The 18809-nt window shown below is 32.5% G+C and overlaps 1 protein-coding gene across 3 annotated transcripts in view; it reads left to right on the forward strand.

Annotated features, from left to right (window-relative positions):
* Nucleotides 1-18809, forward strand: part of HGF (hepatocyte growth factor) — a 77023-nt gene that overhangs the window by 38545 nt on the left and 19669 nt on the right. For all 3 annotated transcript variants that reach the window (XM_058725266.1, XM_058725267.1, XM_058725268.1), the window contains 4 exons: nucleotides 3849-4023; nucleotides 6587-6714; nucleotides 15216-15318; nucleotides 18378-18511. In XM_058725266.1, coding sequence (XP_058581249.1) covers nucleotides 3849-4023; nucleotides 6587-6714; nucleotides 15216-15318; nucleotides 18378-18511 — 540 coding nt within the window. The remainder of the gene's footprint in view (nucleotides 1-3848; nucleotides 4024-6586; nucleotides 6715-15215; nucleotides 15319-18377; nucleotides 18512-18809) is intronic.

The following is an 18809-nucleotide window of genomic DNA, read 5'->3' on the forward strand; positions in this document are numbered from 1 at the left end:
TCCACAATATCCACAATATTCTTATTCAAGGAGTCTTTTTTTTTTTTTTACTTAGGGTTTTTGAAATTTGAAAACTTTTCCCTCAAATTAGGAAAATTTCCATCTTCGACTAGCTTTAAAATTTTATGATTCCTCTTAATATTTTCTTTTTTTAAAGTTTTTTGAATTTATTATTTGAGAGAGTGTGTGCATGAGTGGGGCAGGGGAGGAGTGGGGGAGAGAGAGAGAGAGAGAGAGAGAGAGAGAGAGAGAGAGAGAATCCCAAGAAGGCTCCACACTGTCAACGTGGGGCCTGACTTGAGGCTTGAATGCACGGACTGTGAGATCATGATGTGAGCTGAAATCAAGAGTGGGGCGCTAAACCTAAAGAGCCACCCAAGTATCCCATCCTGTTAATATCTTCTAAACATGAACATATGGTTACTCATTGAATTTTCTAGGTATTGAGTTCCTCATGAATTATGATAATATTTATTTAATTATCTCCCCTTTTATAAAAAAAGTTCAATTAAAATTGTTTTGACATTAAGTCTCTATGTATGGTTTCAAATTTTAACTGTCATGTGTTATTTCTACAAAATGTCACTTCACAAAGGTATTTATGAAAAAAATTGATGATCCAATTATTCTTGTCTAATAACACATTCTAGAAATTATATTTGTTTTTAATCTTATATTGATATCGTAGTGTCCAAGGAGCAGAGTTTGGTAATTTCTGATGGGCTCAGCCTCTAGCTATGTTCTCAGTGAGATGTGATGGACACATACCTAAGCAAAGGCAGGTGTGATTGACATTGAAAATCGTCAAGTTTGGGTTTTTTGATTACATATTCACGATGTTAGAGTAACATTTGAGAAAAATGGGACAGTAATAAATAAAACCAAACACACACAAATACATAGGAAAGCAAGACAGTAAAGTACGCAAGACAGGCAATCAGGTCTCTGAGAAGAGCAGTTGAAGTACTTTTGTTCTGTGCCCTAACTCTGACTTTACTGCCGTGGCCTGGGTTGGGCATCCTGAAGTCACAAGTTTGTTTCCCAGGAACTTGTGCCCAACAGGTGGGGATTAAAAACTTTTCTTCTTAAAATGTTAAGCTAATGAATTGATGGGTCTCTGGAGACATTTGTTTTTGTCTTTTTTCACATCATAGTTTTGTAACTAGATATAAAATATGTCAGTACCAGCTTGACTTTTTAACTGTCTAAAGTTATCACCTTTTAAAGATGTGCCCCCTCCCCCCAACTCAGTATTCTCAACTCATTTAACAGTTAACTCAAATAATCAGAAATACAGTTACTTGTTGGTATTTCTTTTGATAAAATATAGTTCCTGAGGATGTATACAATCCATCTTACTGTCTATGCCATCAAATAGCTTTAATATTGAAATCATAAAGGACTTGGTTAAGTAGCACTTTTTCTATACAAGTCATTTCTTCCAGGCCAATAATTTTTATTCTTCCTGAATTACTGTATGTTACCAATATCAGTATATATTAATTCTCAGAAATCAACTCTCAATGACCACTTTACAGATCAATCTCTGGACATTTTACTTATCTCCATTTCAAGTTCCTTTTAATTTAAGGTATTTCTGAGACAATTTTTTATTCCCTAAAGTAGATATATAAGCTGCCAAAGGGCACCTGGGTGACTCTGCTGGTTAAGCGTTGACTCCTGATTTCTGCTCAGGTCATGATCTCACAGTTGGTGAGTTTGAATCCTGCATCGGGCTCCATGCTGACCTAGTGGAGCCTGCTTGGGATTCTCTCTCCCTCTCTCTCTCTCTGCCCTTCTGGCTCTCTGTCTCTCTTTCAAAATAAATAAACTTAAAAAAATAAAAATAAAAAATAAAAGTGTGGAAGAGATACATAATAAATAAAAGCGTATTTTAAAAAGAACTGTTATTAGAAGGGCAATTCATGGAAATCTGTTTATACAACCTAGTCGAATGGTTGAAGTGGTCACTAATTAATCTTCCTCCTTTTTCACGGAGTTTCATAGAATAACGCCAAACTGAGGCTCCACTTAGTTTGCATGGAACTCAATGAAATAAAACATTAAGTCCCATAAGGTGGTGATTATTTGTAAGAAATAAATAAATTTAAATAAATTTGAGGAGCCATTTAAAAAGAATTTACACTATTAAATATGGAACTTTTTATAGACACCCTTAGCCTCTGAAGACACGTCTAATTCTGAATTCTTTTGAGAAATTATATATATAATTCCAGAATGTATGAATCAAAGATATTTATTCAAATCCGAAGCTGTTGTAGAGTGTGGCAATGTGAGTTTTATCCAGAAGCATCATTAATGACCATTTAGATTGTAAAGGAAACTGAGGAGTTTACATTACTTTACTCTATTAAACCATAAACATTTTCATGATATTTTGAGAAGGTGTGTGGATTTTAGTTGCTCCTTAAATATTTTCAGTTTCACTATTGAATTAAAATTAGTGAAATTTTAATTTTGTACTTTTTATACTTTGTTACTGAGATTTTTATGATCTGCATGGAATGTGGTAAGCATTATATTTGGACTAGGAAAAAAGCATGAAATAAATCTGCCTAGGAACAACTGACTTCTTTTAATGCCAACAAATTGATTAAAACATTAACATAGCTTAGAATATATTTATTATACTGGAGGAGAACAGTGGTTAATGCCATTACCAACTTTTGTATGTATTTAAACAAACTAATTTTCTGAACAATTGTATAGCCATTTCAGAAATACTGTCTATTCAGCATATGTTAGTTATAGTGACATACGGAAGTAAAATGCCTTTAAAGATTTTTTCAAAAATACACTATTTTAGTATTTGAATGAAAATAAACTTGGAATGGAGATATTAATAACAATAAATTGACTTAAAACAGTGTCAACACTAAGCAATTTTAGTTTTGAAAGAAAGAGAGAGAGAGAGAGAGCGAGCAAGCGGGGGATGGGCAGAGAGAGAGAGAGAAAGAGGGAGAGAAAATCCCAAGCAGGGTCCACGCTGTGTGCACAGAGCCTGACATGGGGCTTGAACTCACAAACTATGAGATCATGTCCTGAGCCAAAATCAAGAGTCAGACCCTTAATAACTGAGCCACCTAAATTGATTTTTTAAAAGATAACTGCTCTGTAGATCAACTTTTCCCTTTCTTACTTTTTTTATGACCAAACTTACAGCATAGTGCTTTTTAATTTCCCTGATTGTTCACGATAGTACTCATAGATATTTTTCAATTTCTAAAGTAGGAAAAGTGATTATAAAATATATAAAAATTAATAAATAGAAAGATTGTACATCTAATATTAATGAATGAATAGACAGAATCAGGAAATTTAGGTGCTATTAGATGACGTTCTTTCAAACTAGTCTAGATAAAGTCAAGCTAGAATATTCTTTTTTTTTAAATGTTTATTTATTTTTGAGAGAGAGAGAGAGAGAGCATGCATGCTCTCAGGGGAGGAGCAGAGAGAGGGAGACACAGAATCTGAAGCAGGTTCCAGGCTCCTTGCTGTCAGCATAAAGCCTGATGCAGGGCCTGAACTCACAAACCGCAAAATCATGACCCGAGCCAAAGTTGGACATTTAACCTACTGAGCTGCCCAGCCGCTCCTAGAATATTCTGTTTCATGAGCAGAGAAATTCTATAGTTGAGTCCACCATGTTAACTCACTCCTTTAGGCTGAGTGAGAGAGCAATAATGATAACTGAAATAATATTCTACTCAATTATTATAAAAACCTATGTGACAGAATACCTTAGTAATCCATATGCAAAAGAACATTAAGAGATGGATGAAAGATTTAAAGATTGTACTTAAGTTTAATGCTGTTTTTACCACTAGCTCACAGTACTATGAATGACACAGATGTGCCTATGGAAACAACTGAATGCATTCAGGGTCAAGGAGAAGGTTACCGGGGCACCATCAACTCCATCTGGAATGGAGTTCCATGTCAGCGTTGGGATTCCCAGTACCCTCACCAGCATGACATAACTCCTGAAAATTTCAAGTGCAAGTGAGTATATTAGGCACATATAAATTTCAGCAGGCTCTCAGGAAACGAGGAAGAATGGTGACTCTAATAATTCCTGTGTTAGTAATTCTTAAACTTTAGTGTGCCTAGAGATAATCAGGAGTTAAAACGCAGATTCATCCACGCAGATATTTTGATTCCTTAGATATGAGATTTGGACCTCAAATATGCATTTTAATAAGCACTCTAGGTGAGTTTTGAATCCGATAGTTGAAGTACCATATTTTGGAAAATGCACCTCTAGGTTTCTGATCACAGCTTTGTTTTTGCAGGTACATTTCATAACTCATTTAAGGATAATGATAGCCAGCCAAGTTTCAAGCTAGTGCCTTCTTAAAATTTCACATTAATTTTAGGGGAGATTACATTTTTTTTTCTTTTACAAAAAGAGGCATGCCTTCATTTCAATCAACATTGTAAACTGATGTGTTTTCGGCCTTGAAGAAATATTATTTTTAAAGTCTCAAATGAATGTTTTCTGCTGTTTCTAGATTCCCTTTAAAGAGTGGGAAAGTAAAACAATTATTTAGATGAATCAAGCCAAAGAAACTGCCCTTGAATATCAATTATATTGCCACTATGTGCCTTCTCCATGGCTGCTTTTTTTCACCGCTTGACTTTTGCTGGACAGAACAGCCACAATGCCATGTGTTTTTAAATTGTCCACCTTGTTATGAGGAACATAAAATGATTGCTTTTGAAATTTATAACACACGTGCCATTCATAGTGGCTTTGCCGAAATAGCACCTATAAATAACATATATTGGCTTTATGTAATTGGCTTTTAATAAGAGAGCTTAACATTTCAAGATGGAGAATTATGAGCATGAGTTGGCCCATCCACTGGAGAGAGGAGATATTTTATAGGTTCGTTGCTTGTTTTAGCTAATTTAATGTATTTGCTTAGATAGTAAAAACATAAATATTTTTTTCATTATTTTATAATAACAAATGTTTACTTGTCATTGTGGGTTTGCTTCCCTCATTTACTTCAGAGTAATTCTCTCTGCTCCTGACCCATGTGTTTCACACCTCAGAAGTAAATACCAAAGTAGAGAAAGCAAAGAGAATGAGAAGAGATTAGTTAAGAGGCACAAAGGAGACAGTGTCCATGCCATTCACATATTTTGTTAATTTCTAATGACTGGTGATAATACTCAAGTAAGAAACTGTGTATGTACAAATACTCAAAAGAATTTAACTAGGCAATTTTTCATCTAAAAGAGCAAATTTGTGTAAAATTATGTAAAACTCAATGCGCATATTTTATACTGGCACAAATTTTTAAAATATAAGTATAAATTGGTTAACAGAAATAAAAGATTTTCTTCATAATAATTTTATCATTTCATAAGAAGGCTAATGGCTTTAATAAGGGTTGTAACTATGATCGCTTGCTATGCAGTGGCTTTGGCTATTAGCGATCACTGTTCTCACGATCTTACATAACCCAGTTTGTATCGGGACCTATTTTGACTAGATAACCTACTAACTTGTTGGTTTTATAACTGAACTCAAGTTTCTTCCTTAAAAAAAAAAACAACAAAAAACTTGTGTTTCTAATGGTGAACATGAAGATTACTAAAATTGTACTTCTGATTGGACCTAAGTGATACAAAGAATGCAGTTTCCAATAGATTGAATATTAATCTTGTTAAATTATTTGTCAGGGCATCTCTAAAGAGAAAGCCCATGTTTGCTTCAAATTTGAGAGCATTTGCTTGGGAGAGCAAACCATAAATTACATGTCTTATGTAATGTGAACCTTATATTAAGGTAAAATTCTTTTATATATAGGGAATATTAATATAGACTTTTTCCTGATTAAGCACTTTAAGTGTCTATTAAATCACTGCTAACATAAAGGATGTCTATGCAATACACTGACGATTTCTCCAACAGTTAGGGTTTCTATAGAATTAAGAGAATGTTTTACAGAAATATTTATAAGATTTTATAAGATTTATAAGATTTATAAGATTTGAGATCACTTTTATAAATCAATAAAGCAGCGTTCTGGAATGGAAAGAAATGTATGCAGCAAATTAAATCAAAGGAATACAGAATTCAAGAAAATGAAAGCTATTGTGTTTTTGTGTGTGTGTGTGTCAAATGTTTGGATAGGTAGAACTTTCATTTTAAATGAGAGATACATGTTGTTTCTACATTATATACCGGCCGTGAAAACGTAAAAATAATAGGCCAGTGTTTACAAATTATAATAGTTGAGAGTCCAGGCGTTGAGAATGAGTAAGAAAAATGAGGTGGTGCTATTTTTCCCTTTCATGAGGCAGTAGTGTTTGTATGGAAGTCCAGGCCTGTGGCATGAAAAGAATACTGACCTCTGACAGCCTTTATTTCAGTCATATGGGCGGTGTCAGTTGTGTATACTGAATTCTAAATTGTTATAACTCTCCTAAATCTAAAACTTAGAACTCTGTTTATAAACATGCATGCATTCGGGGATTCTAGAAATGTAATAGCGCTTGTTTCCCCATTTGTAAGAACTCAGGCAATTTGCATTAACGCGCTTATTCTCAATAGGGACCTACGAGAAAATTTTTGCCGAAATCCAGATGGAGCTGAGTCACCCTGGTGTTTTACCACTGATCCAAACATCCGAGTTGGCTACTGCTCCCAAATTCCAAAATGTGATGTGTCAAGTGGACAAGGTAATAGCTGACATTTTCAGGGTGGGCACGATTAATTTCAGGGTTAATGCCTAAAGGGAGAACACATTTCACAGCAGAGGACCTACTTCTTGTTGCACTGGTTTTTTGCTGGTTTGCAAACAAAATCACCAAGTCTGCAGTTGAATTTCTTTTACATGTTCATTTGTTCAACTTTTATTTGTTTATTTGAGTGCATACTAGTGTCAGGCACAGTTTTAGACACTGGGGATATACTAGTGAGCAAAACAAAATTGTCTCACTCCATGGGACTCCAGAAATTCCCGCAAACAGACAACGAAAATAAATAAGCAAAAGGGAAGTGGGAATGATAAGGTCGTTTGTGTAAATGCTAGAGGGAAAAATTTCCCAGAGGTAGAGGAGACGGTGTTGCTATTAGATTTTAATGGTATGGGAAGCTCCTACATATCAAGGGAACATTTAAGCAGGACCTTAAAGGGGTGAGGGAGCATCATGTACCATGTGCATGTATCTGTAAATAGCGTTCTAGGTAGAGGAAACCGCAAGTGAAAATGCCATGAGATGGGACAGTGCTTGAAAAGGGAAAGGGAAGAAACACCACATCACCGTGGCTGGTACAGAACAAGCAAGGGAGACCATAGCAGAGGATGTGGTTAGAAAACAGTTGGGCTAAAATCACATATGCCTGGTAGGAATTGGAAGGTTTTACACTTTTACTCTGAAAGAGAAGGGACTCTGTTGTGGGGTTCTGAAAGATGTAGATGATCTGTCTGGTTTCAATTTTAACAAATGAGTATGGTTGCATTACGGAAAAAAGCTAGAGATTCTAACAAGGGCCAAAACAGGAGGATCCATTGCGTGTTTTCAGTAATTCAGTAAAAAGAGGAGGAGAGCAAGATGGACCTGGGTGTTAGCAGTGGAGATGATGTGTAGCAATGGGGTTTGGGATAAACCACCACTGACTTGTAAACATAGACGCCATTGAAGATAATTGTTTCAGGAAGCAGTAGTACAGAAAAGTTAAAATGATTTAGGTTTAAAAAAGAAATCATTTGTCAAAGATTAATAATAATGTTGAAATCTGGGCATTTACTAGTACATAATGAATTCAGGGTTATGATTTTTAAGCAATCATATTCTTTCCCATAAATTTAATCATGGTCAGTCCTAAATCATCCCAAGCCAAATTTAAAAGTTCATCTCATAGATTTATTGTCCTATACATCTCCCATCCTTTAACTTTTTCTGCAGTGTCATTTTTTTTTTATGAACAATTCTGAAAAGTTATAGAGGGAGGAGGGGTTGGGTCTCTTTTCAGTCAATTTCACTGTTCTTTGGCAGATTTCAAAGGTCATTTGGAAATAAAGTTGAAACCAGTGTTTAAGTGAGGTTTAGTACCAGCTGGATATTCTTTGTCCCTGTCTTGTTCATGTAAACAAGCACTGCTAATTTGAGATACAGGCAAATGAAAACAATTGTTTAAAAGGCTTCTTATGTATGTTAAACTGCTTTTATATCCATATATATCACTTACCAAAGGCTCAAGTAATAAATAGAGAATTTTAGATTCTAAAAGTTAAGCTGATGATGTTGCTTATCTAATAAATCTACAAATTAATAGATGAAGAAATTAGTTTCAGTTTTATGAATTCAGATAGCTTGCCTAAATTCTCAAATAGCACAGCTGGGATTGAATATAACCTTCCTTGAAATGATCTTTCATTACTTTAAAAAATATATTATTTTTAACAATATATTATACCTGATAAGTGCAACATTGTGTTAAGCTCTGTAGGGCAAGTTAAAAACCAAGTCCTACTTAAGAGACACTGTTAAGCCAATTCGACATAGAGCTGTGAAATTATAATGGTTATGCCATTATATGATACTGCCAAGCTAATCATTGGCGTTGTTAAATATGTGATATGTGTGCATGCATGCACATAAACACACACAGAAGGATGTTGTTATATTTTCCATGTAACAGAAAATACAAACACGTATAGGCTGTTATTAGAAAAGATTTTCCTAAATATTGAACATCCGAATTAGCATATAATCAAATGCTCTTCCAATTAAATATTGAATAACTCTATTGAAAACTAAAAACTGAAATTACAGACTTTCTTCAAAAATGCTTTTCAAACACAACTTATTAGATTATATAACACACACTATAAGCAGTAAACAGGATGCAATTCATAGCTTTAAGTACTTATATCAATATCATAAATAATGAAGACAAGTAAATGAAATTTGAAACTTAAGAGTTGGGGGAAAAATAAACCAAAAGCAGTAAAAAGAATATAACCAAGTTAGAGCAAACATTAATAAGGTCTAGAACTAATGAATAAAGCAAAATAATGGTTCTTTGAAAAAAATTAACAAAATAGTCACCAGCTAGTGAAAAAAAGAAGACAAAATATAAGAAAAAAAAGACAAAAATATAAAATAATAATTATCAAAGGGGAAATAAGCATTGAAACAGGAAAATTAGAAAACATGAGACTATTTTATACAACCTCATGTAAGAAACTTGGCAAATAAAAAAAATGGATAATTTACTAAGAAAATTCTAATTACGAATTGACCCTGGTCAGTTCAATTAGTCCAAGAATTAGACCTATTCTTAGGGAAGAAATATAGAAATGTATTAATGAACCATCCTATCAAAAATACACTGTGCCTAGGTGCATTCACAGGCCAGTTAATCTCAATGCTACATAACTTCCTATGTAGCTTAACAAATACAGTAAAGCACAATAAATTATATGTGAAACTTCCAAGAGGAATGTTGAAATTATAATAACATCTAGATATTAATTATAATATTAATATATATTAATATAATATTAATACCTATTAATATAATATTAATATTAATATCTAACTATGATGAAGGTAGCAAAAAAACAATAAACTTATCTCATTTGTGAATATAGAAATTTTAAATGAAATTTGAGTAAACACCCAATAAAGTGACTTAAAATATAAAACATAATGATTTAGTGGAGTTTAGTCTAAGAACAAAAATGACTTAGTTTTAGAAATCCATTAACATAATTCATCTTAGACCTAAGAAAAGCAATCATATAATAAATGTGAATAAATTTTAAAATTTCTGTTACAAAATTTACTCCTTTCTCATAAAAACATTCAAATGAGATTTTCTGGAATATACACACACTCTACACACATATCTGTATATCCATATATATACAAAGAGAGAGAGAAGCTGAGACAGAGCCTTCTTTAAAATATATATTCACATTTTAACATATACACATAGACACATAGACATCCTCACATACACAGACACCTATAGACACAAACACATATATAAGTATATATTATATAGTTAATGGGGATATATGTAGTATACAATTGATGAGGAAACATTAGAGACATTCTTATGAAGGTAAAAAAGAAAACAAGAATGTATAATATTTTCTTTACTACGTAACATTGTAAGTACAAGTTAAGATAAGTTAACATATTCCTCTTTAACACTGTATTGGAGATGTTATTCCATATAAATAAAAGATCATATTGATCTTTATTTATGCAAATGATATAAATAGTAATATACTTAGAAAATTAAATTCAATAATAAAAAAATCACTAAAGTAGCATTCATATATGAGTTTGAAGATTTAAGTAAAGGGAAAACTATAATAGTAATAAAGCTGATGGAAACTTAGGAATAAATTTAGAAAGAAATGTGTAAAATCTGTGTAATAAAATTTTCAAATCACTACTCAAAGCCACAAAGGTGTACTTTAAACATGGAAAAACATCCCTTGTTCTTGATATGAGAACACAACATCATGAATACATCAATTCTACCTAAGCTGATGTACAAATTTAATGTGATATTAATAAATAGATCAATGTCTTTTTCTGACACCAACAAACTGATTCTGCAGTTCTCTTGGTAGAGTAAACATAAGTATACATAAATATACTATGGAAAATCTTGAAAAATAAGGGTGATTAGAGATAATTAACTTTATACATATTAAAACATTTTATAAAGAGCTGGTAATTAAGACTGTAGTTCTAGTACAATGAATAAATTCGCAATTGGAACAAAACACACAAATGAGAAATAGACTCCTTAGAGAGATTTATGATATTAAAAATGTGACTATACATAACTGAGTAAAAAATGAACTTTTAAAATATAATAATGGATCAATAAGGTAATAATTTGGAAAAATGATAAAATTAAATCCATGCCTTACACCATTACCCCCAAATAAACTCCAAATATATAAGAGATCTGAATGTGAAAAAGGAAACCATATAGATACTAGAAGTAAACTCGGAAGAATCCCTTTTTAACCTATATATGGTGAAATGATTTTTAATTAACACTCAAAATCTAGAGGCAATAAAATAAAAATATGATAAACTACATTGAAAACCTACCATGGCAAAGCATACACACACACACACACACACACACACACACACACACACACACACAAACCCATATTAAATTCAAAAGACAAAAGACAAATTTGGAAGTAAGTGTTGAAATGCATATTATAGGTAAAGAGGAAATATTTTTCATATATAAAAATTCTGAAACCAGTGTAAAGGATCAAAAAAGTTAAGTAATGAACAAAATACATAAAGCTATATATATATATATATATATATATATATATATATATATATATATTACAAAATACATAAAGTCATATATATATTTAACTTTATAACTTTATGTATTTTGTTTGTATATATAAAAATATATATAAATTCCCTTCAAACACAAGGAAATTATGCTTAATTTCACATAATACAAAAATAAATATAAATATTGAAATTTCTCACATTATGAGACTTGTATTTCTCACATATAATTTGCAAGAATTCAAAAGCTTGACAACACTATCTTTTTGCTAAGCTGGTTATCCATTTCCTTTTGGGGAAAGGAACTCTCATACATTGCTCTTAGGAGTTCAAAATGGTAAAACCCATGGAACATAATTTTACAATAATTAAGATTACATATGCATTCACTTTTTGGCTCAACAATGTACTGTTTGAATATACAGCTCCAACAATATGCAAAAACATAAGCATAAGTTCTTTATTGCAGCATTTTCTGTAATAGCAAAACAACTCAAATGTACTTTGGCAAAGTCACACAATGAAATATTATAAATTTGCAAAAAGAATAATAAAATTTTCTGTGAGCTATATGAAGTGATTTTCAGATATATTGATAATAAAAAAAAGCAAAGCACTAAAGTACATATTTGGTACTCTGTTAGTAATAAATAAAGAGACGTACTACTAGCAATAAAAATGGGATGTAATAATACATATATAGAATATACATAAAAATAATCTGTGTATTTATATTACAAATATATATTTGATTAGTTTTGCCAAAAAAAGTGAAGGAATTATACAGGAGTCATAACAAGATGTTAATGAGATTGGGTTCGTTGGTAATGGTAGGTAGTGGGTAGAAATACAATGATGCAAAGGGAAAGGGAAAAATGAGAATTCTCTGAGATATATTTTCATATAGTTTTAACCATTAAGCAATGTTAGTGTTTTCAATGTTCAAAAAGTGACCTCAAGAGGAACAAAAACAATATGCCTCCCTCTATATAAAATAGATACCAATACTACAGAGAAGGAAGAAAGACTAAGTTAACTTCTGGACATGATTTTCTGGCTGTATATGGCCTCACTGGGATATATTTAGGGCTAAATAACTATAAATAGATTTTGAACTTTAAAGTGTAAGTTTTTGTTAGTATTGGGACATAGTTTTGAAATTATTTTGTGTACATTGTAGAATTGAGAAAATGGGCAAACACAATGTTACCTGGAATGAGGTTTCTCACAATAATGGAATGGATGGAAGGAAGAACTGTGGTATTAGACTGAAGTTAGACACACACACACAAACACACACACACACACACACACACACACACACACACACACACTACCTAGCTCTATCAAATAAAAGGAACTAGAAATGATGGCACCAAATAGAAATAAGCACATTTGGCACCGATTTCTTGTCTTCTACTTACTTTCCATCCCCAAAATAAACAAGAGTTCCTTAGAGAAATTGATGATGTTAGGAGGCCCGGGACAAAGAGAGTATAAGGTGAGGCTGGAATATCTTTCACCAGCAAGTTAAGAAGTTATAAAAAATTCATGTCTTCCTCTCAAAAACCTATAACCATTATCTAACCATGAGGAAAACATCAGACAAACCCAATAAATGGACAGTTTACAAAATACTTGACCTATTTTCCTTAAAACTGACAAAGTCATCAAAGAAGAAAGCCTGAAAAACTGTCATATTTAGAAGAACCTCAGAAAACATGACAACTCAACATAATGTGGTATCATGTGGAATCCTAGAATACAAAAGAGGATATTAGGTTAACTAAAAATATTTAAACAAAATGTGGTCTCCAGTTAATAATGCATCAGTATGGCTTAATATTTAAGACAAATCTATCATACTGATGTAATATATTAAAAGTAGGGAAAACTGTCTGGTATATGAGAAGTCTCTGTACAAAGTTAAAACTTTCCTGTAAGTCAAATCTATTCTAAAATAAAAAGTCCCATAGCCTGTATTCAAATAAAAGGGTGATGGTGGTTAGGAGCATCTCTTCCTATGACACAGAAAGCGTATGTGCAAAAATTCAAAATGTATAAAATAATAGTACTAGCATACTGTATTGCACAATTGTTTTCTTCAGTAAGAGTCTATCTAAAGAATTTACTACCTAACAGCCAAAGACTTAAACTTTCCTAACATGGGGGGGATGGGGGGGGAGGAAAGCACTGTCAGAGGAAAATGAATTCACTCGTATATTCTGCATATGTGCAAGTATGAGATTTTACAAATTTATGCTTTCTGAGAGCAATTTCATTGTGTATTGGAATGACTATGATATTACCTGTATCAAATCCTATCCTATTTTAGTTTTTATATTTAAGCCCAAATTCCTTATAGTGCTACTGCAAAATGTGATCCATGGATATGAAAACATGGCTTTTGAATATGCTTATTATATTTGTTTTTCATTATGTTAACTGATTCCTGAACATATTATTAAATTGTTTATGTAAAATTGTTATTAGGATTTATACCTATTATGATTATACAAAGCATATTTAAAGCCAGTGACAATAGACTATGGTTTACCAAATTTAAAACAAATAGTCTTAATGTTGATGTATATTTGTAGATAACATTTTATAGTCAAATCTATAGTGCTCATTCATATAAAAATCAGGAATGTTTAATCAATAGTCACTTTGAAAATGTGTGTTACTATTTTAAAATAAGGAAAGTGCTTCTTTTCAAATATAGAACTGCAACTCATGTGTTTGGAAGACCATGACTTCCTTTTTGTGATATTTAAAAATTAGAAATATTGACATTTCTATCAATGTTTAATAAAACACAAATTATTCAATTGAAAAAAAGTGAAAAATAAAACCACATGGGACACATTAAAAGACATAAAACCAGCTTAAAATGGCTTCCATCAATCAACTTTGAAACAATTTTGAGTATCAAAATCAGCAACGGGAATAGATCATCATGTTGAGTAAAAAGAGGACACATAAGTCTATGTGTATATTACCACTTCTACTACAGACATTTTATTGCTACTACTGGTAGTAGTTGAATACTTAAATAGACGTAGTGGGGGGGAAGAAAACATTCTCATTTACAGAAAAATGATAATAAATAAAGAAATGCAGGAAATTGTAAAACAATTATTTTAAAACCAGCATAGTAATCACTGATTCATGCAAAACCAACCAAAGTAGGCCAAGCCATTTATGAACATTTGTTTGGCAATAAGATGCTGATTCAATCTGAAAGGTCCCCCAAATTTTCCTTTACATCAGTTAACCAAATTATCAAACTCACTACCAATAATGGAACATGATAAAATATGTCACATCACATGATAAACTGCTGTGAAAAGGACAAAATATCATCTTTGCCATAATCCTGCCTTTATCTTGATTTTAATCATGAGAAAATAATCAGACAAAATGGAATTAAAGAGCATTTGCAAAACAGCTGGCTTGAGTGACTCAGAATGTTTTTTCAGGAAGACAAAATTCAAAACACAACAAATGTGACGGGTATATGAGTGTTCATTATATCATTCTTGTGACTCTCCTGTGAAGCAAATTTTTTCAGAAGAAAATGTTGAGAAATAAATATACCATTGTAAAAATTCTCATTTATTTAGTGTCCCTATGGGCCACTCATTTAATTTTTTCTTTGATTGTTTTAAGTTTGTAGTGTGATATATAAACCCTTATTTCGAGGAAGAAAACTTTGGTTGAAAATAAAGATATTTTAATCTGAAATACAGGAGTATCTTTGACTTATACTGATTTCAGAGTGTGTTAACTTTTATGTTGACTTTCATGCTTGTAAAAAATCTTTTTGTTCTATACTTCCTTGTATTCATTAGACTTCCTTCCATATATTTTATGTTTAGATTGTTATCGTGGGAATGGCAAAAATTATATGGGCAATTTATCCAAAACACGATCTGGACTAACATGTTCAATGTGGGAGAAGAACATGGAAGACTTACACAGGTGTGTAAATTTCTTTCTTTCAATATATAATATGTAGTGATAACAGCAGATAGTATATTCAGATACGCACATTGCTATTTCTTTCTAGTCTTTTATATATTATATTAAGGTAATAAAAGCTTTAGATTTGTCATTCTGTGCAACTCAATTTAGCATTTTCCCTCCATGTAACAAACCTTTAGATAAGTAATTCAATCTAGCACATTTTTTATTGGACATTTACTATGTGTTCTGTTCTGTGATAGGTGCCATGGGAAAAGTTAACAAAAAGTGGGCATAAGTTTTGGCTCCACTTTTAAGGATGATACGGTTATATTGGGAAGCAACTGTATGACTTGATAAGACTGTATAATTAAGTGGCAAATCTGAGACATGGTTGCGACATAAAACTGATTTTTAACAAATATCTCAGAATATATGTACTATGAATAAAAGGAAAAAAAGTTAGTGTCATTTGATCGTATTTGGCCACCACAGTCCTATGTGGAAGATATTTCTATATATGTGAATAAGGATGTAAGGGCTCGGAGAGGTTGTTATTTGGCCTCTAGTCCTATTTTAGTTATAACTTTATTATCTTTGAAAATGTACTCGCTAGTGGATGACATGGTTTCATTTAATATACTTCACAAACCAGTAGAGACAGTCCTAAAGCAGTGTTCTCTAACATAAATATGCATTTCACACATGTAATCTGCACTAACAGTCACATTTAAGGAAGTAAAAATAAACAGGCAAAACTATTTTATATAATACATGTTACTAATCCAATGTATCCAAAGCCTTTTCCTTTCCATATGTATTCAATAGAAAAATTGTCAATGAGACTTTTTACATGTTTTTCATATTACAGCTTCAAGATCTGGTATATATTTACAATTAAAGCATCTCTCAATTTGGACTAGCCACATACCAATTCTTCAGTAGCCCCATGTGGCTAGTAGCTACTGTACTGGGCACCGTAGCTTTGGGATTTCAAACATAAGAATTCTAGCCTCATGGATTTCACACTCTGGAAGGCTTCCTAGAAAAAGGGACATTAATTGGGACATATATGTTAACTAGGAGTTGGTCAAAGGAAGTGTTGGAGGAGAGTACCTCAGGCAGAAAGAATAGCTTGTCCCAAAGCCCAAAGATTGAAGTGTTGAAAATCAGAAATAATTTTGGTAAGGTTGGTCAATATCCACAGACAAGAAATTCTCCAGTAGCAAGACCATATATTGCCTTGTAAGGTGTGTTAAAAACTTTGGACTTGGGGGTACCTGGGTGGCTCAGTTAAGTTTCTAACTCTTGGTTTCAGCACAGGTCATCATCTCATGGATTGTGGGATCAAGCCCATGCTGGGCTCTGTGTTGATAGCATAGAGCCTGCTTGAGATTCTCTCTCTTCTCTTCTCTCTCTGCCCCTCCCCCACTCATGTTCTCTTTCCTCTCTCTCCATCTGTCTCAAATAAATAAATAAACTTCAAAAAAAAAAAAACCTTTGGATTTTATCTTAAGTATTAAAGAGATTCATTACAGAATTTTAAGTGAGAATTAGTGTGATTAAGATTAAATGCTATATTTCAACACTGATATTTTTGAAGGAATTTTTAGAAATATGGTGGGGTGGACCTAGCTTTTATGGACTTGTGACAGACAAGTGTACCAATTCTGCCTTCAGAGATTTCACATTGGGAACTTGACGTTTTTATGATGGAAGAATTTACACTGCAGAAATCAGCAAGGACAACAAATAAAGACTTCATATACATCTCAGAGTGCCCTTTTAAACATTACCAGCATACCACTGGAAGTGTTTATTTAGGGAACTCATGGTTATAACTCTTAATTCACTGAGTTTGGGTTGGACCTTCAGAAATAGTTAAAAGTCATTTGAAAACAATTTGCAGGAACTTGATGAATGATAAGTTGCATGTTACCATTTTGGTTTAAGAATAACCTACAACTGAGTAAGGACATAGTACGGAATGGTGGTTTTGAAAACTGACCCTGGAAAGAGCCAGGTGTTCAAACCTCTGCTCTACTGCTTATAAGCCATGTGACCTTAGAAAAATTAGCTTCTGTGGATTACTATTTCCTCAAAAATAAGATAGCCTGTCTCATTAGGTTGGTCTAAGGTTATATATGTAAATCACATATAATAGAATCTGGTACACAGTAATTACTATATGTGTTTGCTGTTGTCATTAGTCCAGGGAATGAACCTAAGTTTGGAAAGATAGTCCAACTTTCCCTGTCCAAGATCTTTCCGTTGTTTTGAATGACCCATTAATTACAATCAAGCATAGTAGTAATTGATAATCCAAAACAAATTCAGTTACTTGTACAGTTTTCATGACTTGGTCAGGATGGCCATTTGGGATTTGGCTGTATTAAGCTCATTAAATAAATACAAATATTGATGTTATATGAGTGGGCATGGCCTTACAAAATAACGTAGAGAGTTTTTGCTTTTCTTATGTAATAAACTTAGTAAGATGTAAAATGAGAAAGTGTTACTCAGTTATCTGTCCAAAGATCATCTATTGTAATTATATAAACAATGATATTTTAGAGTTTATTTCATTAGCACATTATTATTAATTTTTCAGTGTGTCTTTCTGTCTTTTCTTATAATGATGTTGCTAGTCATGCTTCTTACGTTTTTGAAACATGAAAAATACTTTTGCAATAGCTTGCATTTTCTAGGTGTTTTATAACCTTGATTTTCTTTGCCATCTGCTGTTTTTCTGGCAGTGTTTCTCCACTTCTATGAATAGGGGTATTGTTACCTTACCACTGTAATTATTAAATAGAAGCAAATCACAAAACCTCTCATCATTTTATCTGTCTAATCGCTTAGCCATATTCCAAATTCCTGAGTTAGAGCACATGATTCCAAACTGTAAGAACAACAAAATAAGTCTAAAATAAAATAATTAAAATTCACACCAAAGAGAAACTCGTGTTGTTTCTATAATGGAAGTTACATGCTAGGATTTTATCTTCTTGGTGACAGTTTGTTTCTGTTGGACAAACTGAGCATCTTGTGATCTTCAGAGCTTGTTGTTTATGCAGGCATATCTTCTGGGAACCAGATGCTAGTAAGCTGAATAAGAATTACTGCCGGAATCCTGATGATGATGCCCATGGCCCCTGGTGTTACACGGGAAATCCTCTCATTCCATGGGATTATTGTCCTATTTCTCGTTGTAAGTACTTTCAGTGATCTTCTTCAGATGAAATATTTTAAATACACTGAATCTCCACTAAATTGATACCTTAATCAGAGGTGGAAATATAGGAGGGCTGGAGTCAATCCTAAAGTGGGGATGCATTCCACACTGACGGGCAGACACACACACACACACACACACACACACACACATCTTTCTTCATCTCTTTGTAGACAAAGAGACATTCTGATGACCTTTTAAATAATATTTTCCTCCTCAGAAGATTCTCATTTGAAATCCATACGCAATAAATGGTCATGGTTCCAAAATGACT

Source organism: Neofelis nebulosa, chromosome 4, assembly GCF_028018385.1.
Source record: "Neofelis nebulosa isolate mNeoNeb1 chromosome 4, mNeoNeb1.pri, whole genome shotgun sequence".
Lineage (NCBI taxonomy): Eukaryota > Metazoa > Chordata > Mammalia > Carnivora > Felidae > Neofelis > Neofelis nebulosa.